This window comes from Erinaceus europaeus, chromosome 3 (genome assembly GCF_950295315.1).
Source record: "Erinaceus europaeus chromosome 3, mEriEur2.1, whole genome shotgun sequence".
Lineage (NCBI taxonomy): Eukaryota > Metazoa > Chordata > Mammalia > Eulipotyphla > Erinaceidae > Erinaceus > Erinaceus europaeus.
In genome coordinates this window covers 63,857,338-63,884,452 of record NC_080164.1, presented here as the reverse complement: position 1 = coordinate 63,884,452, position 27,115 = coordinate 63,857,338, and the positions used below count along the sequence as shown (strand labels likewise).

The following is a 27,115-nucleotide window of genomic DNA, read 5'->3' as shown; positions in this document are numbered from 1 at the left end:
TTTCTTGGGTGAGAAATAGTTTGTATGTTTTTAATAAGCAAAGTGCTTCAAGAGAATAGTTTATAACCAAGTTCCCATAAGGCTTACCTGAGTGTGAGGATTATATGACAAGCACATAAAAAAATACAATAGGTACACACTTCACTTCCCTCAAAACAGGAACAAAGGCAAAAATTTCATACTCAACTTCTTCTTCTGGCTCTCTAAATACTGTAATAAATTCAGGAAACAGGGCATCCACCTATGAGATGATGACCCCCCCCCCAAATATTTCCAGATGGAGCCCAAGAGTTCCAGTGAAACCCTATGTTCAAGTCGGAAGATGAGCTGAAGAGCTGGAAGACTTCATAAAGTGACTGGTCTTCTGAGCTATAGACTGGAGATGGAGTATGGCAAAGCCTCCTTGACGCAGAAGGCTCTAGAGAAAGTTAATGTAGTCAAAAGGCACTTCTAATCCAGGTGGGAAGAGGAAGGCACACCTTTTCCTTTGACAACAGAACTAAGTTTAGAACTGCTAAGTTTAAGGCATTTAACCACAGACCAACTCTATGTCTGCAGTCATCTGGTCTTTGCTACCATCACAGACTCTTCCATCTTATTTACTTCATTTGTTTCCCCTTCTGGCACAACCACCTATGGCTTGTGCATTTTAATAATACAGCTTATGTAGCTGCCTTGCCCCATTCTAGGGTGGTAGATTTTCAGGGGCTTAGGGCACAAACCAAGAGTGACTCCAAAAACTCTGATATGGAGAAATCCCTGGGGCAGAAGACTTTGGTTTCAAGAAATCTCACTGCTCACAGGATGACTCAAATCCCAATACCAAGTCACTGAGGTCTGGCCCATCTGCTAGGAAACTGAAGTGGAATTTCAGTGCATAGAATGTCTTATAAACTTCTTAGACCTCAGCCTAACCCTAGCTCTAAATTAGGCCAAATGTTCACTTGAGTGAAAGCAGGGATATTCCATGGAAATCTTTGTTCTAAGGATCTGTTTTATGTATTCGTGGGAAGTAGGATAGCAAAAAGTATGGAGAAAGGGAAGAACAGATGAGGTTTGTTCCATCACTCCCTTTGGATTGTTGTTCCACTTTGTCTTTGCTGAAACAAAGGCTCCAAATAGTAAATTCTTGTTGATGTGGAATTTCTCTCTGTATGTAGAGATCACACTGGGAAAGTCAATTTCAAACCTGTTTTGAAAAACCCCTCTCTAGACTGAGCAGAGGAAGGTTTGTTCACAGGTAGGGATAAGACCAAAAGCTGCACTTCTATAGTTCTAACCAATTCAGTTTTATAAGAGATCCTTGCAATTTAGTTCCATCATCTCCTAGATCTTGTTATCTAGACAGTGCAAAGCAATGGGGATGGGGGAGCATGAGAAACTTGCAAGCTATGGGAGGGGAAGACATACATTCTTGCAAGTAGGCTTCAACAATGAAGCTGTTTCACTTTATTGGCATCAGAATTACTGAGCGTTTAGGAAGGCAGCCCCGCCCACCTCAAAAGTCCTGAGCAGGTGCAAGTGCACAGTCACACTGGGAGGTAGAGAGTAGGGTGGAACTGATAGATTCTGAGACAAAAAAGATGAAGGAAGGGAAGAACAAAAGAAAAAGAGTTGAAAAGGAGATCTATGTAAACATGTAAATATAAGTGTGAAGCACAGGAGAAAGGAAGACTAAAATAACACGCATGACTCATGGAACTGGGAGGAATAGCAGTGGCACATGTACCATGGTGTATGACCTCCGGAAGCAGCTTGCTGGCCTAAGTCTTTGTAAGCTTTAACTCTCTCTGGAGCCTCTGCTTCCAAAACACCAAGGTAGTCAAACAGAATTCTAAAAAATTTTCAGACCATAAGCTGGTCAAATGGATCGGCATACAAGAAAGACTGGTTTCAAAGGAGGCAGCCAGGCACAGTCCCTGCAGCACCCTTTCCCTGTGGATGTGGCAGCTGAGAGATTGGGGAGTTGTCTCAAGATCAGCTCAGACTGGTTGTGGCACTCTCAAGCCAGAGATGAGCACTCAGGGCAGTGATTTCAGTCTGGAGTGAATGCCTTCAGCATGGTCAGTGTCTGCTCTGGCGCTTTGCAATCTCTTCCTTGATGCGCAATCTGAGGGCATCTTGCATGCATGGATCCAGAGGTGTGTGTGCTGACACCTCCTCACTCACCCTTCCTGGATCATCATCCTACATGGAGGAAGAGTCAAGGAAGCTCAGGGCTGGGTCTCTTCTGGAAAAAGGACCTGCCCCGCCCCTAGGCAATACTCTCCCAGAATCCATTGGATTCACAGGTTGTCGCCAGTGCCTGTCATTTCCCTGCTATCTCTTATAACAGTAAGTCTCAATTTAGGGCCACAAGCCCTCCCCTCTTGCCCACTGAGAATGAACTGCTGTGTGACAAATATGAGCTGGGATTAAAAGTACTGCCCAGCAGTCTATGTTCCCATGTGGAGCAGACAATTCCCACTGTTCCTGAGGAAAACAGCAGCATAGGGTCTGGTAGTGACTTCTCCCATGGCCCAGGACCTTCAGGCTGCAGGTGTTTCCGCAAGGCATACCTGATAGACGATAACTGATGTGACTTCTCCGCTGTCTGCCTCATATTCTAAGCAGAAGAGCTGATGGCCAGAAGGCTCTGGCTCAGAGCTGCCACTACTGCTGCTTTCACCGGACTCCTCACAGTGTGGGTTGCTTTGGAGGGTAGAACCATCTGGAAGGATGAACCAGAGTGAGAAGGAAGAGGGGAAAGCTGCTGGAGCATCTGTCCACAGAGCTGACACAGGCAAATATAAAATAATGAAAGCCCACGTCTTCTTATTGACTGAAGGTAAGGGTGTGCGTATGCATATGAGAGAGAGCGAGAGAGAGCCATACACACTAATTGGGAGTTTTATCCGTGTAACCATTTTTGGGACCAGCAGTCCAATCTGACATAGGTACACAACGCACATGTGTAGTAAGTAGGATTTGAAGGTAGTGGACAGAGCTCTACCTGGGTTCAAATGCAGGTGCTGCATTATTAGCACTGAGTGCTGGCACAAATTACTTTGCTTTGCCTGTTTTTTTAATCATCTTATGGGATGCGATATGCACTCGAAAAGCTCAACAGAATTTGCTTCATGTTAATCACTGTGCTCTCTAGGTTGCAGGGAAGTTGAGGGGGAAAGGCCATTTTAGTAGATTTGGGCTTTACGCCACAATTATGTCCTGGGTGCCCCTGGCTGTGCCAGGCATTCCTTTTGTGAGGTACTGGGAATACGAATACAAAGCAGGGCATGTAAACCGGCAAACAAACTGCCGGCTCCCAGGCATGTCCCAGAATAGAGATGTTTTAAGTGGAGCTCGTGAGCCCTCCCTGTCCTTCGGGAGAATCGCTGTGCAGAGACCCGGGAGCGTCGAGGTGGAGGATCCGGGCAGGGACCAGATGAACTGAGGCCTAGGGGGCAGGAAGTGGCCTTTTTTCCGTACAGAGAAGGGCGCACGTCGAGGCAGAAGGCCAGGGGCGCGCTGTCGGGGCGGGCGGCCTCACCTCGGTGTCGCGGCAGGTAGACCTGCAGGTCGGGCTTTCGGGGGCGCGTGGGCGCGGGCGTGTGCCGCCTCCTCGTCTTCTCCTTAGCCGCCTGCTTCACCTTCTTGTCGTAGTCGTCCCTGCGGGGAGCCGAGCGGGAGTCAGGGATCGCCGGGCCCAGGCGGGCCCGGCCAGGGCGGCGGCGGCGGCGGCGGCGGCGGCGGCGGCGGCAGGGCGGGACTATACCGAGCAAGCTGGTTCCGTCGGATATGGTGTACGAAACCGTGGCTCATGTCCAGGCGCCCACCAGGCTTGCAGCAGACCCCCGATCTGGGATTTGGTGCCGCTGCCATCCGGAACTCAGTGCGCAAAGCCGCCGCGGCCTCAACGGCGCCACCGGCAGAGTGGGCAGCAGCCGCCACCTGTGCACGTAGGAGCCGGCGCGGGGCGGGGTGGAGTGACGCTCGGCTTCCGGTCGCGTCCTGACGTCACGCCTCGGTACGGCGGGTCCGCAGAGCGCAGCTGCGCGCAGAGGTCAGGGCGCAGCGGGAGAGGCGGTGTACTTTCCATTTCCTTCTCGATTCTGGCCATTGCTCCTTTTTCTTATATTATTATTCTTTTTAATATTATTTATTTATTATTCGATAGGCAGAAATTGAGAGGGGTGGGGGAGCTAGAGAGACATCTGCAGCCCTGCTTCACCACTTGTGACCGACCAGGATCCTTGTGCACTGTAATGTGTGCGCTTAACCAGGTGTGCCACCGCCTGGTCCCTCTTCCATTGCTTGTCTTTGGCACATTATCTATAGAAGATACAGCTTTTGGAAGTCGGGCGGTAGCGCAGCCGGTTAAGCACACGCGGCATAAAGCGCAAGGACCAGCGGAAGGATCCCGGTTCGAGCCCCAGGCTCTCCATCTGTAGGGGAGTCGCTTCACAGGTAGTTGAAGCAGGTCTACTGGTGTCTGTCTTTCTCACCCCCTCTCTGTCTTCCCCTCCTCTCTCCATTTCTCTCTGCCCTATCCAACAACGAGGACATCAATAACTACAACAATAAACAACAAGGGCAACAACAACAAAAAAGGAAATAAATAAATAAAAAGAAAATACAGGTTTGGGCTTGCTATTGATAAATAACATTCAGTGGTCCACTACGTGGTGCAGTGGATAGAGCATTGGACCCTCAAGCACGAGGTCCCAAGTTCAATCCCCATGTACCAGAGTGATATTTGGTTCTTTCTCTCGCTTTTTAAAAAAAATATTTTGTTTACTTTTTAAATATTCCCTTTTGTTGCCCTTGTTGTTTTATTGATGTAGTTATTGTTATTATTGATGTCGTCGTTGTTGGATAGGACAGAGAGAAATGGAGAGAGGAGGGGAAGACAGGGGGAGAGAAAGACAGACACCTACAGACCTGCTTCACCACTTGTGAAGTGACTCCCCTGCAGGTGGGGAGCCGGGGTTGGGGGGGGTGGGGGGTGAGGGGTGGGGTGGGGGCTCGAACCGGGATCCTAACGCTGGTCCTTGCGCTTAACCCACTGCACTACGGCCCGACTCCCTTTGTTTACTTTTTTAATATTTATTTTCCCTTTTGTTGCCCTTGTTTTATTGTTGTAGTTATTGTTGTTATTGATGTCATTGTAGTTGGATAGGACAGAGAGAAATGGAGAGAGGAGGGGAAGACAGAGAGAGAGAAAGACACCTGCAGACCTGCTTCACCGCTTGTGAAGCAACTCCCCTGCAGTTGGGGAGCCGGTGGGGAGCTGGGTGCTCGAACCAGGATCCTTATGCTGGTCCTTGCGCTTGCGCCACTTGTGCTTAACCCGCTGCACTACCGATGGACTCCCCTTTTGTTTACTTTTAATGACAAAAAGACACTACCAGAGCATTGCTCAGCTCTGGCTTATGGTGGTGCTGGGGATTGAACCTGGAACTTTCGAGCCTCAGGCATGAAAATCTTTTGCAGAACCATTATTCTGTCTACCCAGCCCCCCCCCCTCCTATCTTTCTCGTTAATAAAGTTTTAAAAAACATTCAGGGAAATATAAAACACAGGCTACATTGTTAAGCGTTCTATGGGGAGACTTCATGTTCATTTTCTGGTAGTAGGATGCTGTGGAATTCCATCACCAGCTATATGACCTGATGGACCAGGGAACCTTTCTGTGCTTTGATTTTTCTCACTAGCATAGGGAGATACCTGAGAGCACCTGTCTCAAGCTAGGTTGTGAGGAGAGGGCCAGGGTTCCGATTTTTGCACAACTTTCCTACCCTCCGGAGTTTGAGCTCTGCGGTTGTCCCGATTCCCTGCTTGCCACTGTGTCTTCCAGCCTGATGTCTAAACTCCACCTCGGGAGGATCTGGGGCTTTTGAAATATCTTGGCATGTCCAATTTCAAGTATTGTGCTTATTTATGAGAAGGGAGTATTTTCACCAGTTCAATAACATTTACAATTTTTTAAAAATATTTATTTTCCCTTTTGTTACCCTTGTTGCTTTTATTGTTGTAGTAGTTATTGTTGTTGTCATTGATGTCATTGTTGTTGGACAGGACAGAGAGAAATGGAGATAAGAGCGGAAGACAGAGAGGGGGAGAGAAAGATAGACACCTGTAGATTTGCTTCACTGCCTGTAAAGCGACTCCCCTCCAGGTGGAGAACCAGGATCATACTTATGCTGGTCCTTGTGCTTCCTGCCACATGCGCTGCTCTGCTACCGCCCGACTCCCCCCCCCTTTTTTTTTTTTTAAAGCTCTGGTTTATGGTTGTGTAGGGTATTGAACCTGGATTTTGGAGTCTCAGGGCATGAGTGCCGCTTTGTATAACCATTATACTTTTTTGCCTTCTGCCTCCCCCTGCTACACTTTTGTCACATCGTTTATTTCTTTGAACGTGGAACTCCTGAACTGAACTTGTTCTTATGTACTTGATTTCTGGTGAGTTACTATGAGCCAATTGAAGTAGCTGGAGTGTAGGTTGGTATGGTGCATACTAGGAGGTTTTTTTTTGAAGGTTCCTCTCATCAGAGCTTTGTAATTGACTTAATTATCTTGTGTATGATTATATATTTTTATTAGCTCATAAATCTTTTGCTCACTTTTCTCTGTTAGTTTTAAAATATTTCGGGAGTCGTGCGGTAGCGCAGCGGGTTAAGCGCACGTGGCGCAAAGCTCAAGGACCAGCGTAAGGATCCGGGTTCAAGTCCCCGGCTCTCTACCTGCAGGGGAGTCGCTTCACAAGCGGTGAAGCAAGTCTGCAAGTCTATCTTTCTCTCCCCTTCTCTGTCTTCCCCTCCTCTCTCCATTTCTCTCTGTCCTATCCAACAACAACATAAATAACAACAACAATAATAACTACAACAATAAAACAAGGGCAACAAAAGGGAATAAATGAATATTTATTTATTTATTTATGGGAGTGAGGAGAGAACCAGAGCATCAGATGGAACTCTCCACCTCATGCTTGAGAGCCCAATGCTTTATCCATTGCTCCACCTTCTGAATATGGGATGATCTCACTCATAGAAGTTGAAAGACAGTTTTCTATCTAGAAACTACGCAGGCAATAAAAGATTCCTACCTCTGGTGGTCCGGGAGGTGGCGCAGTGGATAAAGCACTGGACTCTGAAGTGTGAGGTACTGAGTTCAAATCCCTGACTGCACATATACCAGAGTGATGTCTGGTTCTCTCTCTCTTCCTATCTTCTTTACGAATAAATAAATATCTAAAAAAAAAGTCCTGCCTTTTTGAAAATGGAACTTGTTGGGCAGGGGTAGATAGCATAATGATTATGCAAAAAGACTCCCATGCCTGAGGTTCCAAAGTCCCAGGTTCAATCCACTGCACCACCGTAGGCCAGAGCTGAGCAGTGCTCTGGTTTAAAAAAAAAAAAATTTGTAGGGATGGTGGAAAACAGAAATTTTAAAATGTTTTATCATTGGAAAGAGACAGAGAAATTGAGAGGGAACAGGGAGATAGAAAAGGAGAGAGACAATGGCACCTGCAGCCTGCTTCTCCACTTGTGAAGCGTTCCCCCTGCAGGTGGGGACCAGGGGCTTGAACCCGGGTCCTTGCGTACTGTAATGTAAACGCTTAACCAGGTGCGCCACCGCCTGGCCCCCGAAAGTGTAATTTATAAATGAAATTTGTAGGGATGGTGGTAGTAAGGTCACAAATCAGTGTCAGGTCTACGCTAGCTTGGAACACGAGAAGTTTGTCCCTAACAGCGACTCGTAGTGGGCAGGAATAATAACATCGCTCCTGATTGGCTGCATGCTGCGCGCTCCGGCGTTTCTGATACCAGACGCTACGCGGCTCGGCCGGTAGTTGCAATGTCTGGCCGATCCAGGAGGGAGTCTCGTGGATCCACTCGCGGGAAGCGCGAACCCGAGTCACGGAGTAGCTCGGGTCGCGTCAAGCGGGAACGAGAGCGGGAAACCGAAGCGGCGAGCTCTCGGGGCAGCCCTGTGCGCGTGGACCGCGAGGCCGAGTCGACGAGCGCTCGCGAGATCCTGGCGCCGGTCGTTCCCGCGGGGCGAGTGAAGCGGGAGCGCGAGGCCGACGAGGACTCCGAGCCTGAGCGGGAGGTGCGAGGTGAGCGGGGCTCAGCACCTTGCTTTCCTGCCGGGGAGCAGCCTACACGCTACCTGCTAGTCCGCGCGGCTACCCGGCCACAACTTAAGCTTTAGCATTACACTGCCCACTGACGATGTTAAACTTAACTTAGATGTTTGTAACAACAGCAGTAGTAACAACGGCGGCTTCCCTGTAGCGAATGCCGAGGGCATTCCGGGCGCCGTGGTGATCATCTTCCAGGGGTGACCTGCAAAGCCCCTGGGCAGGGAGTCTCGCTGTTACTTTGGAATCACGTCCGAACTTGGGCGCCTGTCAGTCCTCCTTTCTGAGATCCTTGGACTGTCGCTTGGACCAGTGGCTGTCAGATAACTGCTGCTCTCATGGACCCTGGACAGCCTGTGAGCCTCATTTCCTTCTGTGGCTGCGTCTTTCCCTTCTTTTTTCCTGGACACTGTGCTTTGAGGCGTTTCTGGAATAACTGCCTCTTCTGCCCTTCCAACTTGTTGATTACCAGTTATAATGGATTTCCACCAGTCCATTCCAGTTACGCCTCTTTCTTCCTTTTCTTCCCCCCCCCCCCCTTACTTTCTTACCAGAGCACTGCTCAACTCTGGTTTATGGTCGTGCAGGGGATTGAACCATATGCTGTCTCCCCAGCCCGCCATCATTTTTCTATTGTTATTGCTGCTGCTATTGTTGCTGGGTAGGACAGAGAGAAATTGAGAGAGGTGGGGAAGACAGATAAGTGGAGAAAAAGATAGACACCTGTAGACCTGCTACATCTCTTGGGAAGTGACCCCTCTGCAGGTGGGGAGCTGGGGGCTTGAACTGGGATCCTTGGTGGGTCCTTGTGCTTCATACTGTGTGCACTTAACCCAGTGCACTACTCCCTAGCCCCCAGAAATTTATTTATTAATGAAAGAGAGGGAGGACCAGAGCATCACTGGCACATTTGATGCTAGGGATCAAACTCAGGACACCATACTTGCTAATCCTAGAGGCTACCATTGTGTTAACATCCCTACTATTTAATGTATTTCTGTGTTTTTATTTTATTTATTATTATTTTTAACAGAGCACTTTTCAAGCTCTGACTTATAGTGGTGCAGGGGATTAAACCTGAAACTTTGGAGCCTCAGGCATGAAAATCTCTTTTGCATTACCATTATGCTGTATACCCCTGCCTTTTTTTTTCTAGAGCATTGATTCCCTTTGGCTTGTAGTGGTGCAGGGATTGAACCTGGGACTTCAGAGCCTCATGAGAGTCTCTTAGCATAACCATTATGCTGTCTGCTCCTGCCCTAATGTATTTCTGTATAACACACAAAATTCAGAATAGTGCTATACTCATTGGAAGCATTTGACAAATAGTTTGACAGATTTATTCAGTAATTTCAGAGTATTCACTGATCTTTACTTAAATGTTGTTTTAGTCTTAGGTCTTCCTGTATGGAAGTTAAATTATTTCTTGGATATTTTGCATAGTTATGATAAAGAAATTGTTATCTCTGAAACACACTAGGAGTCCAGTTATTGCTACTCTTTGCCTTTTTTCCTCCTAGTGAAATAAGTCACAGACACTAAGATGGACAGTCTTCACCTTATAAAGTGCAAATGAGGGAGTCGGACGGTGGCACAGGGGGTTAAGCGCAGGTGGTGCAAAGCACAAGGATTGGCTTAAGAATCCCAGTTTGAGCCCTCAGCTCTCCACCTGCAGGGGAGTCGCTTCACAGGCGGTGAAGCAGGTCTGCAGGTGTCTATCTTTCTCTCCCCCTCTCTGTCTTCCCCTCCTCTCTTCATTTCTCTCTGTCCTATCCAACAACAATGACATCAATAACAATAATAACCACAACAATGTTAAACAACAAGGGCAACAAAAGGGAAAGTAAATAAATAAATAAAATAGTGCAAATGGGGCTGGCTAAATAGATCACTTGGCTCTTCACTGCTTTGCCATGTCACTGCTGGTGCTTCACCCCCCCTGACTGACTTTTTCAGACAGAATGAGACTGAGATGGAGGGAGAGAGGGAAAGACACTACAACACCAAAACTTGCTTTTGTGTCGTGGGGTTTGATCCTTCCAAGGTGAGCTGTTTTGCTGACCCTGCTGCTATAAATACTTTTCAGTAACGCATGTGTGCAGAACTTCCTCTAGAGTATGCAAATAGGAGCGAGACTGCTGCATATTTTCACCTTTGGTTTTTCTTGTACAGTGCTCTTGGAGGTTGTAACAGTTTATACTCTCACAAATAACACATGCCCATTCACCATCACTTTTTAATTAATTAACTAGTTAACTAATTAAAAAAAGGAGACATTAACAAAACTGTAGGATAGGAGGGGTACAACTCCACACAGTTCCCACCCCCAGATCTCCATATCCTATCCCCTCCCCTGATAGCTTTCCCATTCTCTATCCCTCTGGGAGTATGGACCCAGGGTCATTGTGTGATGCAGAAGGTGGAAGGTCTAGCTTCTGTAATTGCTTCCGTGCTGAACATGGAGGTTGACAGGTCAATCCATACTCCCAGCCTGCTTCTCTCTTTCCCTAGTGGGGTGGGTCTCTGGGCAAGTGGAGCTCCAGGACACATTGGTGGGGTCGTCAGTCCAGGGAAGTCTGGTCGGCATCATGCTGGCATCTGGAACCTGGTGGCTGAAAAGAGAGTTAACATACAAAGCCAAACAAATTGTTGAACCATCACTATCACTTTTTAAAACTTTTATTTATTATTTATTGGACGGAGACAGAGATAAATTAAGAGGGAAGGGGGAGGTAGAGGGAGACACCTGCAGCACTGCTTCACTGCTCATGAAGCTGCCCCCTGTAGGTGGGAATAAGGGATTGAACCCCATCTTTGTGTATTGTTATATATGAGCTTATCCAGGTGCACCATTGCCTATCCCTCCCTCAGTAACTCTCCCTGCCTCCCTCCCTTCTTCCTTTATTCCTACCTTCCTTCCTTCCTAAGAAATTGAGAGGAAGGGGGAGATAGAGAGACAGAGAGATACCTTCTTCTTCTAGCGTTTGCCCTTCTTCCGTAGCCAGTCAACAGCGTCAGGTTGAGCCTGATGTAAAGTTTCGAGACCTCCTTTGAATCTGGAGAGGTGGCAGTCGTTGACTATGTGGATCATAGTCTGTCTGGAGCCACAGGGGCAGTTCGGGTCATCTCTGGCTCCCCAGCGATGGAACATAGCGGCGCACCGGCCATGGCCTGTTCGATAGCGATTGAGGAGGGCCCAATCATAACGTGCTAGGTCAAAGCCGGGTTGACGCTTGCAGGGGTCTGTGATGAGGTGTTTGTTCTTTACCTCAGCTGACTGCCAACTCTGTTTCCAAGAGACTGGAACAGAGAAGTTCAGTGTAGGCATAGGGGACCAGATTGGGTGACGAGACGTCAAGCGTTGGACAGGGTGGGCGAAGATATCTGTGTATATTGGCAGGTCCGGTTGAGCGTAGACGTAGGAAATGAACTTAGATGATGCCGCATCCCGACGAATATCTGGCGGGGTGATGTTGCTAAGAACTGGCAGCCATGGAACCGGGGTGGAATGGATGGTTCCAGAAATTATCTTCATGGAGGAATATAATTTGGAATCGACCAAGTGGACATGGGGGCTACGGAACCATACTGGGGCACAGTATTCTGCAGTGGAATAGCATAATGCCAGAGATGATGATCGTAGTGTGGAAGCACTTGCGCCCCATGAGGAGCTGGCCAGTCTTACAATGATGTTATTCCTCGCGCCCACCTTTGCTGCAGTTTTTATGAGATGTTCATAAAATGACAGAGTGCGATCGAGAGTAATGCCAAGATAGACTGGCTGGGCTTCATGCCGGATTCTCGTATCGCCAAGCTGCACATTAAGCTCACGCGAGGCCGAGGCATGGTGTAGATGGAAAACAGATGATACCATTTTTGCAGTACTAGGGATTAGTCGCCATTTTTTACAGTAATCAGATATCAGAGACATGTCTTTCGTGAATGTTTCCTCGAGGATATCGAACTTGGATGCCTGAGTTGCACAGCAGATGTCATCGGCATAGATGAACTTCCTTGAAGAAGTTTCTGGGAGGTCATTGGTGTAAATATTAAATAGCATAGGAGCCAGAACAGAGCCCTGGGGGAGGCCACTTGAGACAAGTCTCCATCTGGTAGACTTGTCACCCAGATGCACCCGGAATCTTCTGTTTTGGAGAAGAAACGATATAGTGTTGGCCACCCATGGAGGCAGGCATCTTGAGATCTTGACTAGGAGACCACGGTGCCAGACCGTGTCATAGGCTGCTGTGAGATCAACAAAGACAGCACCCGTCTTTAAATTCTTCTGGAATCCATTTTCAATGTAAGTTGAGAGGGCCAGGGCTTGTTCGCAGGTAGATCTTCCTGGGCGGAAACCAGCTTGCTTCACCACTCATGAAGCTTTCCCTTTGCAGGTGAGGACCAGGGTCTTGAACCCAGGTCCTTACACATTGTAACATGTGTGCTCAGCCAGGTGCACCACTGCCCAGCCCTCTGCCCCCCCCTTAAAATTTTTTAAATTATCTTTATTTATTGGATAGAAATTGAGCCAGAAATTGAGAGGAAGGGAAGATAGAAAGTCACCTGCAGCACTGCTTCACCACTTGTGAAGCTTTCCCCCTACAGGTGGGGATGGGCGGCTTGAACCTGGGTCCTTGAGCATTATAACGTGTGTTCAATCAGGTGTGCCACCACCCAGCCCCCCACCCCCTTTTTAAAAAGAGAGTTATTTTTGAGAGAACTATAGAGAGAACCAGGATCACTCTTGCACATTTTATGCCTGGGCTAGAACTCTGAACCTCATGTTTGTGAGTCTAGAACCCCATCTATCCACTGTGCTACCCACCCCATGGGCTGCTACTCACTAACACTTGTGAATATTTAGATTTTATTTTTCCTTTCTGGTAGTCAAAGTTTGAAATAGTTTATCATTGTGCAATGAAATTTGCAATTCATACACACACACACACACACACACACACACACACACATATTTTTATTTTTTAACCAAAGCTTGGCTCTAGCTAGTGATGTGGAGGATTGAACCTGGGACTTTGTAGCCTCTGGCATGAAAGTTTGTTTGTATAACCATTATGCTAGGGGAGGCCTTGTACTTATACCCAGCTGGGGTCTTGTACACCTGTATGATTCTGCTGCTCCTGGAAGTCTTTTGTTTTTAATTTCAGATGGAGGGAGGGAGAGAAAAGGTGACACTAGCACTGTTCCACTCTTTTTTTTTTTTTAATTTTTTAATTGTCTTTATTTGATAGAGACAGCCAGCCAGAAATTGAGAGGGGAGGGGGGAAAAGAGAAGGAGAGAGACAGAGAGACACCTGCAGCCCTGCTTCACCATTCATGAAGCTTCTCCCCTACAGGTGGGGATCAGGGGCTTGAACCTGGGTCCTTGCACACTGTAACCTGTGTGCTCAACCAGGTGCGCTACCACCTGACCCCACACCGTTCCACTCTTCATGGTGCTTCCTTCCCTTCATGTCATGCATGGTGCTCCCATGTGGTGCTGGGGCTCAAATCTAGGTCCTCTTGCATGGTAAGGTGTGCATTCTACCCAGTGAACTTCCTGTCTCCTATCCCTTCATATACTTGATTATTGATCAGATTGATCATCTTTTCATGTTTGTGGGTTGTATTCCTCATTTCCATTGCATTGTCTTTCTTACTGTTGCATCAAGTTTATGTAATCTGTAAACAAATTCATTGTTATTATTATTTAATTTTTTAATTATTTTTATTTATTGGATAGAGACAGCCAGAAATAGTGAGGGAAGAGGGTGAGGGAGGGAGAGAGAGAGAGACACCTGCAGCACTGCTTCACCACTTGCAAAGCTTTCCCCCTGCAGGTGGGGACTGGGGGCTTGAACCCGGCGCATTGTAACGTGTGTTCAACCAGGTGCGCTACCACCCAGCCCTCTATCTTATTATTTTTTAAAATTTATTTACTTATTCATGAGAATGATAGGAAGAGAGAAAGAACTAGACATCATTCTGGTACATGTGCTGCCGGGGATTTAACTTGGGACCTCATGGTTGAGAATCCAATGCTTTATCCACTACGCCACCTCCGGACCACTGTTGGTCTTATTTTTAAACATTTTCTTTATTTTGGTTACAGATAGAAATAGAGAGGGAGAGAGAAATAGAGACACTCGGCAGAAACCCTCTTGAGGGGAGGGGCAGAGGCAAAGTGGGTTGTGTCACTGACCACTGCAGTTCTAGGGAAGGTGGGGCTCTGCCCCTAGGGTGCTGCAGCAGAGTGAGGAGGGGGTATCTGTTTGATCATGAAGGGTATAGGTAGGTAGCCATTATTTGTCCCAGCCTGCCTCCCAACCCCCCATTCCCTGTTTGCAGTTACTTGAATAAAAAAATAATCTTTTCTGGGAAGAAAGAGAGATAAATAGAGACAGACAGACAGGCAGACACTTGCAGCACCGCATCATCACTCATGCAGCTTCACCCCTGCAGGTGGGGACCTGGGCATTGAACAGGGGTCCTTGCACTATCTAACATGTGTGTTCTACTGGGTGGGTCACCACCTAGCTCCTGTTTATGTCTTTTAAATAGTTTCCCAGTTTACAGCTTGTTCCTTTAGAGGGCTTTTGGGTTTTGCCAATCTACCTATCTATCTATCTAGGAACTCACCCTGACTAGCTTTCCCAGTTTTTAAAAAAGTATTATTTACTTTTTTTAAAAAAGATTTTATTTATTATGAGAAAGATAGGAGGAGAGAGAGAGAGAGAGAGAGAATCAGACATCACTCTGGCATATGTGCTGCCGGGTATTGAACTCAAGACCTCAAACTTGAGAGTCCAGTGCTTTATCCATTGCACCATCTCCCAGACCACAGTATTTACTTTTTAAGCTTTACTCATTAGTGAAAGAGAAATGGAGAGAGAGAGAGAGAGAGAGAGAGAGAGAGAGAGAGAGAATCTTACTCTGGCACACGCAGTATCAGAGATTGAACTTCTGGCCTCATGTTTGAGAATGCAATGCTCTATCTTCTGTGCCACAAGCCTACCTTTCCCATTTTCTGTTTTTTATATCTTTGTACAGGTAGGTAAGGGTAAAACCTTAGTGTAGGATAGGTTCACTGATCTTTTCTTCTCCAAGTCATTTTATTGACACTGAGTAATGGTTTACAGTACAGTTGTTGATGCATGGATACACTCTCCTGTCTTTCTATGGTATGTCTGCAAGGTTTCCCATTTTTCAAAGCCTGTGATTTTCCTTTAGCAAAGAATGGCCGTGTGGATTCTGAGGACCGGAGGAGCCGCCATTGCCCATACCTGGATACCATTAACAGGTCAGCAGGATAGCAATTCTGAGGACAGAAAAAAATACAACAGAATCTATGCAGAGTTCTTTGAACTGACATCTTAAATTATTGGGCCTGGGAAGTGGTGCAGTGGGTAGGGAAGTGGGTTTCTTTTTAAAAAAATAGTTATTTATATTTATTTTTTCCTTTTTGTTGCCATTACTGTTTTCTTCTTTTTTTTTTTTTCCCCTCCAGGGTTATTGCTGGGCTCGGTGCCTGCACCATGAATCCACCGCTCCTGGAGGCCATTTTCCCCCCCCTTTTGTTGCCCTTGTTGTAGCTTCGTTGTGGTTATTATTATTATTATTATTGCCCTTGTTGACGCAATTCGTTGTTGGATAGGACAGAGAGAAATGGAGAAAGAAGGGGAAGACAGAGAGGGGGAGAGAAAGATAGACACCTGCAGACCTGCTTCACTGCCAGTGAAGCGACTCCCCTGCAGGTGGGAAGCCAGAGGCTCGAACCGGGATCCTTATGCAGGTCCTTGCGCTTGGCGCCACATGCGCTTAACCCACTGCACTACTGCCTGACCCCCTAGTGGGTTTCTTTTTTTAAGAGAGAGGTGTAGAAAGAGTGAAAGCGCCACTTCCCAGACCACAGTTTTTTTTTTATTATTATTATTGTTAAATAAAAGACCATATCCTATTTATATCTTTCCTTGTTTTCTAATTTGAAGTTTGTGTGGAACGTGCTATTTCAGTCCTACTTATAGTTTTCCCAACAGATTATGTGACTCAAATGGGAGGTTTTTTTACTAGTAGGAAAATTCTGAAAAGAGAGTACCATTGGCTTTGTGTCTGGTCAAGACATCTGCCGGGCTAGCTTCGCGGGCGGGAGAGAGACAACCAGGGACTCATGGTTGAGTGGTACACAGTTCAGTCTTTATTCATGTGGAACGCAGTGCAATCTAAGCTATCTCTAATCACAATCCTGTCCTTATATTTCCTGAGGCGGAAGAGTCAGGTCCGAAGAGGATGTACATAGGATAGGGGGTGGGGAGACAGTGAGGATTAAACCAATGCCCTGGAGGCAGGGCGGTGCTTAGTTAACAGTAGTTATGTAAATAGAATACAGTGTTAAGCAGGGGAGATTAAACCAGTGAAACAGAAGGGGTCTTAGAAGCAGAATTTAGAAGCATACCAACAGACACCTTCATGCTTCTTTGGAGTTTGGTGGATGGAGATGCTATATGTCTCCATGGACTAATGTTCCCTTTGGTGTATGTGTGGTTATTGAAGTTTTCACTGAAGGATGCTGTGTGTTATGTGAATTGTGGAGCCAACACTGTCTTCCCTGAGTATCTGTCCCTACTGATTATTTTTATTTTGTATTCGTCCTTAGGAGCGTGCTTGACTTTGACTTTGAGAAACTGTGTTCCATCTCTCTCTCCCATATAAATGCATATGCCTGTTTGGTGTGTGGCAAGTACTTTCAAGGTAAATAAATGTTACACGTCATAAATTTAATAAGTTATTAATGCAAGCCACAGGTTTATTCCACAGAGATTTTTTTAAAATGGAAGTTAAAATGCTGTCAAGAAGCATGCCTAATAATCCTTATTTTGTTCTCAGCAAATGGAAATTATTTTTAAAAATATTCTTATTTATTTATTATTGGGTAGAGACAGAGAAATTGAGAGGGGAGGGGAAATAGAGAGACACCTGCAGCCTTGTTTCATCACTCATGAAGCTTTCCCCCTGCAAGTGTGGACCAGGGGCTTGAACCCAGGTCCTTGTGCACTGCAATGTGAGTGCTCAACCAGATGCACCATCTGGCCCCTGGAAATATATATATATATATTTTTTATTAATGAGAAACATAGGAGGAGAGAAAAAGAGCCAGACTTCACTCTGGTACATGTGCTGCCTGGGATTGAACTTAGGACCTCATGCTTGAGAGTCTGCTGCTTCATCTACTGTGCCACCTCTGGGACCATAGGAAATATTCTTAAAGAAGTATTAGGAGATCCTCTGGCTGGAATGTGAACATATATGCAAGGAAGACATAATTAGTTGTGTAAAAGATTGTACAAGAGATCTCAAAGACTCTAGGTTTTTTCCTTTTTTTTTTCCTTTTTTTAAAAATATTTATTTAATATTTATTTATTCCCTTTTGTTGCCCTAGTTGTTTTATTGTTGTAGTTATTATTATTGTCATTGTTGGATAGGACAGAGAGAAATGGAGAGAGGAGGGGAAGACAGAGAGAGGGAGAGAAAGATAGACACCTACAGACCTGCTTCACCGCCTGTGAAGCGATGCCCCTGTAGGTGGAGAGCCAGGGGCTTGAACCGGGATCCTTAGCCGGTCCTTGTGCTTTGCGCACGCCTGACTCCCATTTTTGAACTTTTAATGTGTTCTATATGTAGGCCATTTTATGGATATTCTTTTGCTCTGAGAACTTGTTTTAGAAATTTATTATTTCAGTTTATGTAGACCAAGCAAATGCTATGCTATGTACATACTGGAAGGCTCAAAAGAGATAAAGCTACATTCTTTATTTTTACAGGAAACCTTTTTTTCAAATATTTATTTATTCCCTTTTGTTGCCCTTGTTGTAGTCGTTGTTGGATAGGACAGAGAGAAATGGAGAGAGGAGGGGAAGACAGAGAGGGGGAGAGAAAGATAGACACCTGCAGACCTGCTTCATCTTATGAAGGGACTCCCTGCAGGTGGGGAGTTGGGGGCTTGAACCGGGATCCTTACACTGGCCCTTGCCCTTTGCGCCATGTGGGCTTAACCTGCTGTGCTACCTCCCGACTCCCTTTACAGGGAACTTTTTTTTTAAAAAAAAATTCTTTTTTATATTTATTTATTTTCCCTTTTGTTGCCCTTGTTGTTTTTTATTGTTGTTGAAGTTATTGTTATTTGTGTTGTTGTTAGATAGGACAGAGAGAAATGGAGAGAGGAGGGAAAGACAGGGGAAGAGGAAGACACCTGCAGACCTGCTTTACCACTTGTGAAGCGACTCTCCTGCAGATGGGGAGCTGGGGGCTCAAAGCGGGATCCTTAAGCCCATCCTTGCGCTTTGCGCATGTGCGTTTAACCCGTTGCACTACCGCTCGACTCCCCGTTGCCCTTGTTTTTACCTGTTGCCCTTGTTTTTATAGTTGTTGTTATTGTTGTTGCTATTGATGTCGCCGTTGTTAGGACAGAGAAATGGAGAGAGCAGGGGAAGACGTGGGGGGGGGAGAGAAAGATAAACACCTGCAGATCTGCCTCACCTCCTGTGAAGTGACTCCCCAGCAGGTGGGGAGCCGGGGCTCGAACAGGGATCCTTACGCCTGTCCCTGTGCTTTATGCCACGTACGCTTAAACTGCAGGGCTCCCGTCTGACTTGCTACAGGGAACTTTAAAAAAAATTTTTTTTTGAAATTATTTATCAACTCAATTAAATGAGAGAGACCAGAGCACTGTTCAGCTCTGGTTTATGTTGGTGCTGGGTGGGTATTGAACCTGAGAACTCAGAGTCTTAGGCTGAAAGTCTTTTGCAGAACCATTATGCTGTCTCTCCAGCTTATAGGGAACTTTTAAATATTGGACTGTTGGAAAAGTCATGACGTATTTTCCTATGCTTTTCTGTGGAAAAACACAATAACTTTTCCAACAATCCAATAGTTATGGGTAACATAAAATAATCAGCAATCTCTCTAAGATGACTATTGTAAAAAAAAATCTTGCCCTGAGTATAAATAAGGGCAATAGAAGGTGAGATACAAAAATCAATGTTAGCTGGTGTATTTGTATTGAGTTTATAGAAGGAGGTAGGAATAAGACTTGGACTAGCAGAACATAAAGTGTTCAAGTGAGTTAAAAGAGTCTAGAAAGAAGTATCAACACGAACAGAAGTAATTAGTTACAGGATTGTCCTGAATGTGAGCATTTGGAAGTGCAGAACTGAATGATAGGCTGTCAGAGAATTTATGTGTGTGTGTGTGATCTGTAGTATCACTGTTCCTGTTTTTTGATATATATGAAATCAGCTCATATATGCATATATATGTTTACACATATACGTACTTGTATATGTAGTGTGTATGCTTATATATGAAATTAACTTCTTCAACCTATGTTTTATGCCAGCTAGGAAATAAAGTAAGTTGAGCTATTCTTGCTAATTTTTGTGCTGAAAGAAGTTCACGAGGAAGTTGCATTTAATGGATAGCACAGTACTCATTTGTTGATTTAGCATATTTGGTACAAAACGAAAGAAAGGACAGTCTCTGCCTTTCTGGAATCTATCCTTCTCTTACAACCTTTCTTCATTCCTCCCAACAGGCCGGGGTTTGAAGTCTCATGCCTACATTCACAGTGTCCAGTTTAGCCACCATGTCTTCCTCAACCTCCACACCCTCAAGTTTTACTGCCTTCCAGACAACTATGAGATCATTGACTCCTCACTGGAGGATATCACGGTGCGTGTCCTAGATAGGCCGTATGGGGTCAGTTCTCTTGGAAATTATTTCTAGCTTCCATGAGATCGGCTCCATTGGGGTCATGGGAGACTCTCTACCTCTTACACTTGGGGAAAGGAGCCAGTGAAACCAATTGAGGAGGTCTAGCTCGTAATGTGGCTTATGATCTATAATCTAGCCTTCATTTCTTCCTTTTATGTTGAGGGCTAAGGAACTGAGCGGTGGAATACCTGGTAGAGCTTTGAGGGTTAAGATTGAAGAAAAAGGGTATTTTAAAAAATATATTTATTTTATTTATTCCTTTTTGTTGCCCTTGTTGTTTTATTGTTGTAGTTATTATTGTTGTCATTGTTGTTGGATAGGAAAGAGAGAAATGGAGAGAGGAGGGGGAAGACAGAAAGGAGGAGAGAAAGATAGACACCTGCAGACCTGCTTCACTGCTTGTGAGGCGACTCCCCTGAAATAGAGTATTTTCTAATAAGAGTTGAATTATTTTTGTGGTGGCCCAGGAGGTGCCACAGTGGTAAAGCTTTGGACTCTTAAGTATGAGGTCTCGAGTTTGATCCCTGGCAGCATATTGTGTCAGAGTGATATCTTTCTCTTTCCTCCTATCTTTCTCATAAAAAAAAAAAAAAAACTTAAAAAAAAAAGTAATACTTTTGTAAATGTAGATCTTTCTGCATTTTGGAGTAGAAATATGGGACAGGCATAGGAAATGAATAACAGCAGCCTGAGAGGTAGTTCAGTGGATAAAGCTTTGGACTCTCAAGCATAAAGTCCTGAGTTTGAACCCCAGCAACTCTTTTTCCATTAATAAGAAACTGTACTAGCATAATAATTCTATTTACTTACTTGATAGACAGATTGAGAAGGGAGGGGGAGATAAAGAAAGAAAGAGACAGAGACTCGTGCAGCCCTGCTTCACCAATTACAAAGCTTTCCCCCTGCAAGTTAGGACCAGGAGCTTGAACCTGGGTCTGTGTGTACTATAATGTGTGTGCTTAACCAGGTGTGCCACTGCCTGGCCATTAGCATACTAATTCTTCAATGATTTTCACATGAAGCTCCCAGCATGCCTGATCTATTGTCTCCAGTTTGTGATCTGTACTAAGAGTTACGTGCTTAAGTACAGAGTGTAGAAAGTTTCCTTGAAATTTGACAAATGTAACTATTTTCTTTTTCCAACAGTGGCTATATATGTATTATGGTGAAATTCCTTTTATCTTTATTTATATTTATTATTATTATTATTAATATATTCTTATCAGAGCACTGCTCATCTCTGCAAGGGATTGAACCTGGAATTTTGGAGTCTTAGGCATGATAATATTTTTGCATAACCACTATGCTATCTACCTTACCTTTCCCTATTTATTTTAAAAGAAAATCTGATGTTTATTTATTTTAAAGACTTTCTTTTATAAGAGAAAGAGTGAACGAGACCACAGCACTGAAGCTTCCCTTCATTGGTGTGGAGGCCATGCTTGAACTTTGGTTGCTCACATGCTGTCCAGGTGAAATGTTTTATCAGCCTGGTGTTTATTTGAAAGATTTATTTATTAACAAGAGCAAGAAGCATATGTGGCATCAGGGATTAAACTTGCCTACTCACTTGTGCTAGTCCTGTGTTCTACCACTAAATCATTTCTCTGGGTGCTGTTTTAGACTTACCTTGTGAACTCTTGGCAGTCTTAGAGCAATCTAAAATTTTCTTTTGCTTTGCAGTATGTGTTGAAACCCACTTTCACAAAGCAGCAGATTGCAAACTTGGACAAGCAAGCCAAATTGTCCCGGGCATATGATGGTACCACTTACCTGCCAGGTATCGTGGGCCTGAATAACATAAAGGCTAATGACTATGCCAACGCGGTACTTCAGGTAGGATCAAGGTGTGTGGGGGTGTGTGTGTGTGTGGGTGGGTGGGGGGGGACAGGTGGGACTTGGTACCCTGAGAGCCTTAAATGTTGCAAGAAAATTACAGTTACTGAGCCCAAGCATAACATACCTGTAGAGTACACACGTTGCGGTGCATGAGGACCTGGGTTTAAGCCCCTGCTCCCCCCTCACCCCAGTTTCGTGGGTGGTGAAACAGTGCTGCAGGTTTGTCTCTCTTTTTTTTTTCTCAGATGCCATCATTTTTCATATTTATTTATTTTATTTTTTATTTTTTCCTCTTCCTATCTCCCCCTTCCCTATCAAATAAGGGGGTGGGGACTTCTGCCAGGAGTGACGGATTTGTTGTGCAGGTGCTGACCCCCAATGGCAGCCCTGGTTAAAAAAACACAAAAAAACTTTTGATCACATACATATTAATCACATACATAACAGATTGAAATTTAATCTTCGGGAGTCGGGCAGGAGCACAGTGGGTTAAGTGCAGGTGGCGCTAAGCACATGGACTGACTAAGGATTGGGGTTCGAGCCCCCGGCTCCCCATCTGCAGGGGAGTCGCTTCACAGGCAGTGAAGCAGGTCTGCAGGTGTCTTTCTCTCCCTCTCTGTCTTCCCCCCCTCTCCATTTTTCTATGTCCTGTCCAACAACGACATCATCGATAACAACAATAACTACAACAATAATAAAAACACCAAGAGCAACAAAAAGGAAAATAAATAAATAAATATTAAAAAAAATAAAAAAGGAAATTTAATCTTCACATCAGAGGAAGCTTTGGTGCTGTGGTTCTTCCTGTTCCTCTTTCCCTCTTTCCCTCTCTCCATCCCCCTCTTTTATTTCCCCTTTTTGTTTCTCCCCCCCTTTTTAAAATTATTGTTGTGGTTATTGTTGGTATTGATGTCGTTGTTGTTGGATAGAACAGAGAGAAATGGAGAGAGGAGGGGAAGACAGAGGGGGAGAGAAAGACAGACACCTGCAGACCTGCTTCACCGCTTGTGGATCGACTCCCCTGCAGGTGGAGCTGGGGACTCAAACTGGGATCCTTATGCCGGTCCTTGTGCTTTGGCCTGTGTGCGCTTAACCTGCTGCACTACTGCCTGACCCCCCCCCTTTTTTTTTAAACAGAGCACTGTTCAGCTCTGGTTTATGATGGTGCAGGGGATTGAATCTGGGACTTTGGAGCATCGGCATGAGAGCCTGTTTCATTAGGGTCTGTTTGCATAACAATTACACTGTCTACCCTCTGACCTCTTTTTTTCTTTTTCTTTTTTTCTGCCACCAGGGTTATTGCTGGGGTGCCAGCACTGAGAATCCACTGCTCCTGGCAGCCATTACTATTATTATTATTGTTGGATAGGACATAATTTTATTTTAATTTTAAAGATTTTATTTATTAATGAGAAAGATAGGGAGAAAGAACCAGACATCACTCTGGTACATGTGCTAGCTGGGATTGAACTTGGGACTCCAAGTTTTAGTGTCCTACACCTTGTCCACTGTGCCACTTCTCAGATCACAGGACAGAGAGAAATTGAGAGGAGAGACAGACAGACACCTACAGACCTGCTTCACGAGCTAGAGGCTCAGACGGATCCTCGCATGGGTCCTTGTGCTTTAATACTAGGTGTGCTTCGCCCAGTGAGCCACCCCACACCCCTCTCTCTTTTCTTTTCCTCTTTCCTCCTCTTACACCCCCCCCCCACACACACACCTCCTGCGCTTCTGAAAAAGTTAGCCCCTAGAGCAGTGAAGTCCTGCTGGTGGATTCCCTTCTCCCCTTTAATACATTTTTAAAAATTAATTAATTTATTAGCTAGAGACAGAAACTGAGGGGAGGGGGAGATAGGGAAAGAGACAGAGAGACATCTGCAGCGCTATTTCACCACTTGTGATGTTTTCCCCCTGGAGGTGGGGACAAGGGGCTTGAATTGGGGTCCTTGCACACAGTAATATGTGCACTTAACCAAGTTTACCACCATCTGACTCTCCACCCCCATTTCTTACCCCCCCTTTTATTGTTGTGGTTATTATTGTTGTTGATGTCCTTGCTGTTGGATAGGACAGAGAGAAATGGAGAGAGGAAGGCAAGACAGAGAGGGGGAGAGAAAGACAGACACCTGCAGATCTGCTTCACCACCTGTGAAGCGACACCCCTGCAGGTGGGGAGCTGGGGGCTTGAACCGGGATCCATACCCCAGGCCTTGTGCTTTGCACCATGTGTGCTCAACCTGCTGTGCTACCGAGCTTGACCCCCCACCCCATTTCTTTAAAAAGAAAGACAATACAAAGGGTGATACTGTACTGTGAACTCTGGGTAAGAGTCTCCAAGAATCTCTTTACTTTTGGACTCTTAGGCCAGCACAAGCCACAGTTCTAGTGGAAGAACTTTAATTGGGAGAATTTTGACCACCAAGGATCTTGTAAAGGAACTTTGGATTAATAGGAATGTTTGACTTCTAGGCTCTATCTAATGTTCCTCCTCTCCGGAACTACTTTCTGGAAGAAGAGAATTATAAGAACATCAAGCGTCCTCCAGGGGATATCATGTTCTTGTTGGTCCAGCGATTTGGAGAACTGATGAGAAAGCTCTGGAACCCTCGGAATTTCAAGGCTCATGTCTCTCCTCATGAGATGCTTCAGGCTGTTGTGCTATGTAGCAAGAAGACTTTTCAGATCACTAAGCAAGGTAAGGGACAAGTTACTCATTTCTCTAACTTTAGGGCAACAGCTCCGTAACTTTAAGTACCTGGATCTCATATAGGATCCTCTAACATTCATGGCAGTTTATTCACCGTTCACCTATAATGCTAGATTTTAGAGCTGAAGGATAAAACACACACACACACACACACACACACACACACACACACACACACACACACACACAGACACACACCTCTTTTCTAGGAGCATGCATACGAAGGGGGTGAGGGGGCATCCTATAAAACGGTGATTGCCAGGCTTTTAAGAGCTGTGATAGGGAGTCGGGCGGTAGCGTAGCGGGTTGAGCTCACGTGGCACAAAGCCCAAGGACTGGCATAAGGATCCCAGTTCAAGCCCCCGGCTACCCACGTGCAGGAGAGTCACTTCACAGGTGGTGAAGCAGCTCTGCAGGTGTCTATCTTTCTCTCCCCCTCTCTGTCTTCCCCTCCTCTCTCCATTTCTCTCTGTCCTATCCAACAACATTGACATCAATCGTAACTACAACAATAAAACACAAGGGTAACAAAAGGGAATAAGTAATAAATAAATATTTTTTTTAAAAAGAGCTATGATAAAGGAAGAAAAGTTTGTTAAGGGAGGGAATATGCAGTAAAAAAAATCTCAGTTGACCATGTGGAAGGTGGGTCAGGGTTCAGCATGGAGGAAGAGACCTGAGCTTTAGGTCGGGAGGAGACAGGTCAGGAGTGGGTGTTTAGATAGGAGGACACTGCAGACAGAAGCATGGAGGTCACTGGCATAGATAGCAAACTGCAAAAAGCTGAGCCCCTGAGATTCTAGATGATGCTGATGAGTGATGAAGTGGAGGTAGGAGGGAGAGACCAGATGTTGATAACTTGGATTATATCCTCACAGCAATAGGGGATCAATGAAATCTTTCAAGTGCAAAAATGTGATAATAGATTTTTCTTTTTCTCTTTGCCACCAGGATTACTGCTGGCAGTACAAATCCCGGTGGCTGGTTTTTCCTTCCTCCCTCCCCCCTTTATTTATTTATTTTGATTTGACAGGACAGAGAAATTGAGAGGGGAGGGGAGACAGAGGGAGAGAGAAAGATAGATATCAGCAGATCTGCTCCACCACTTGTGAAGTGTCTCCCCTTGCAGGTGGGACAGGGTTCGAACCCGGGTCCTTGAGCATGGTAATATGTGCATTAACCTGGTATGCCACTGCCAGGCCCCCCAGATTTTTTTTTTTTTTAGAAACATTACTCTGATGAGCAGTGAATTAGAGGGGAAGGAAGTTCAGTTATAACTTGATGTGTGATAGGAAACAGGCTTAGAGTAGAGATGATAATCAAAGGTTGGATCAAAAAGCCTAAAGACTAGAAGAGTAAGAGCTTGACCCTGAGAAGTGCTAGCATTTCGTGGCTGAATGGAGTGTGCCCAGAGCATAGGATGGTAAGCCCTGAGAGGAGAAGTAGGAATGTAAAGTCATGCCATCCATCCCGGGCTGGGTGAAGCTGCGTTCCTGCTGTAGCATGTTCTACTCTTCTTTTCCAGGGGATGGAGTCGATTTTCTGTCCTGGTTTTTGAACGCTCTGCACTCAGCTCTGGGGGGCACCAAGAAGAAAAAAAAGAGTAAGTTATGCTATTTTGTAAAAAGAGATCCTTTTTTTTAATTTGCTTTATTTTTATCAGCACTACTCAGGTCTGATTTATGATGGTGGCAGGGACTGAACCTTAGGACTTCTCGGCCTCAGACACTGGAAGCTTATTGCATCAACCACTGTGATTTATTTCCTTTTTGTTTTTAATTTATTGTCTTTATTTATTTATTGGATAGAGACAGCCAGAAATCGAGAGAGTAGGGGGTGATAGAGAGGGAGAGAGATGGGGTTGGGTGGTAATGCAGCAGGTTAAGCGCCGTGGCATGAAGCACAAGGACCAGCGTAAGGATCCCGGTTTGAGCCCCAGGCTCCCCACCTGCAGGGGAGTCACTTCATAAATGGTAAAGCAGGTCTGCAGGTGTCTATCTTTCTCTTCCCCTCTCTGTCTTCCTCTCCTCTCTCCATTTCTCTCTGTCCTAGCCAACAACAATGACACCAGTAACAACAACAATAAAACAAGGGCAACAAAAGGAAAAAAAAAAAAAGCAAAATTAAAAAAAAAAAGAGGGAGAGAGATAGACACCTGCAACACTGCTTTGCCACTCTCAAAAGTTTTCCCCTTCCAGGTGGGGACTGGGGGGTTGCACATTGTGACATGTGCGTTCAACCAGGTGTGCCACCGCCTGGCCCCTGCTTATTTTCTTAAAAACAAGTAAGCGAACAAAAGTAGAGCAGCTGGGGGGAAATAGCTCAGCTGGTAAGGCACAGAACATGCATGCCTGAGGCATGCATGTTTGATCTCTGATACCATATGTACCAGAATGGTGGTCTGATTTCTCTCCCTTTCTCATGTGAAGTTCTCTTTCTACCTCATTAAATTATTAAAATAAATACTGTAAAACTTTATTTATAGAAAAGAAAAAGAGAACCAGAGTGTTACTCTGGCACATGCAATGTGAGGGATCAAACTTAGGACCTTCATACTAGAGACTCCAACACTTTATCCCCTACACCACTTCCCATACTGCAATAAAATCTTAAAAAAAGAAAACACAAAACCCCCTACAACTTGCTTTTTAAAAAATTTTTTATTCACTTATTTTTATCAG

General features: G+C 45.2%; 2 protein-coding genes across 4 annotated transcripts in view; one reads left to right on the top strand and one right to left on the bottom strand.

Annotated features, from left to right (window-relative positions):
- Positions 1-3,977, bottom strand: C3H2orf68 (chromosome 3 C2orf68 homolog). Of its 2 annotated transcripts, XM_007529865.3 has the most exons (4): positions 3,755-3,977; positions 3,530-3,648; positions 2,559-2,710; positions 1-2,187 (listed from the first exon to the last, which is right to left on the bottom strand). In XM_007529865.3, exons 1-4 carry the CDS (start codon positions 3,859-3,861, stop codon positions 2,065-2,067), a joined length of 501 nt encoding a protein of 166 aa, XP_007529927.1. In that variant the 5' UTR covers positions 3,862-3,977; the 3' UTR covers positions 1-2,064. The 2 variants fall into 2 exon arrangements, with proteins under 2 accessions (XP_007529927.1, XP_016046700.1); XM_016191214.2 differs by lacking the exons at positions 1-2,187; positions 2,559-2,710 and having other exon boundaries at positions 2,876-3,648.
- A 3,802-nt stretch (positions 3,978-7,779) lies between these two features.
- USP39 (ubiquitin specific peptidase 39) overlaps positions 7,780-27,115 on the top strand; it is a 33,117-nt gene continuing 13,781 nt past the window's right edge. The window contains exons 1-7 of one of the 2 annotated variants that reach the window (XM_007529866.3): positions 7,780-8,098; positions 15,350-15,419; positions 16,773-16,867; positions 19,707-19,843; positions 21,569-21,721; positions 24,197-24,422; positions 25,960-26,037. In XM_007529866.3, coding sequence (XP_007529928.1) covers positions 7,837-8,098; positions 15,350-15,419; positions 16,773-16,867; positions 19,707-19,843; positions 21,569-21,721; positions 24,197-24,422; positions 25,960-26,037 — 1,021 coding nt within the window. In that variant the 5' untranslated portion in view covers positions 7,780-7,836. The remainder of the gene's footprint in view (positions 8,099-15,349; positions 15,420-16,772; positions 16,868-19,706; positions 19,844-21,568; positions 21,722-24,196; positions 24,423-25,959; positions 26,038-27,115) is intronic. The other variant, XM_016191201.2, reaches the window with a different exon arrangement.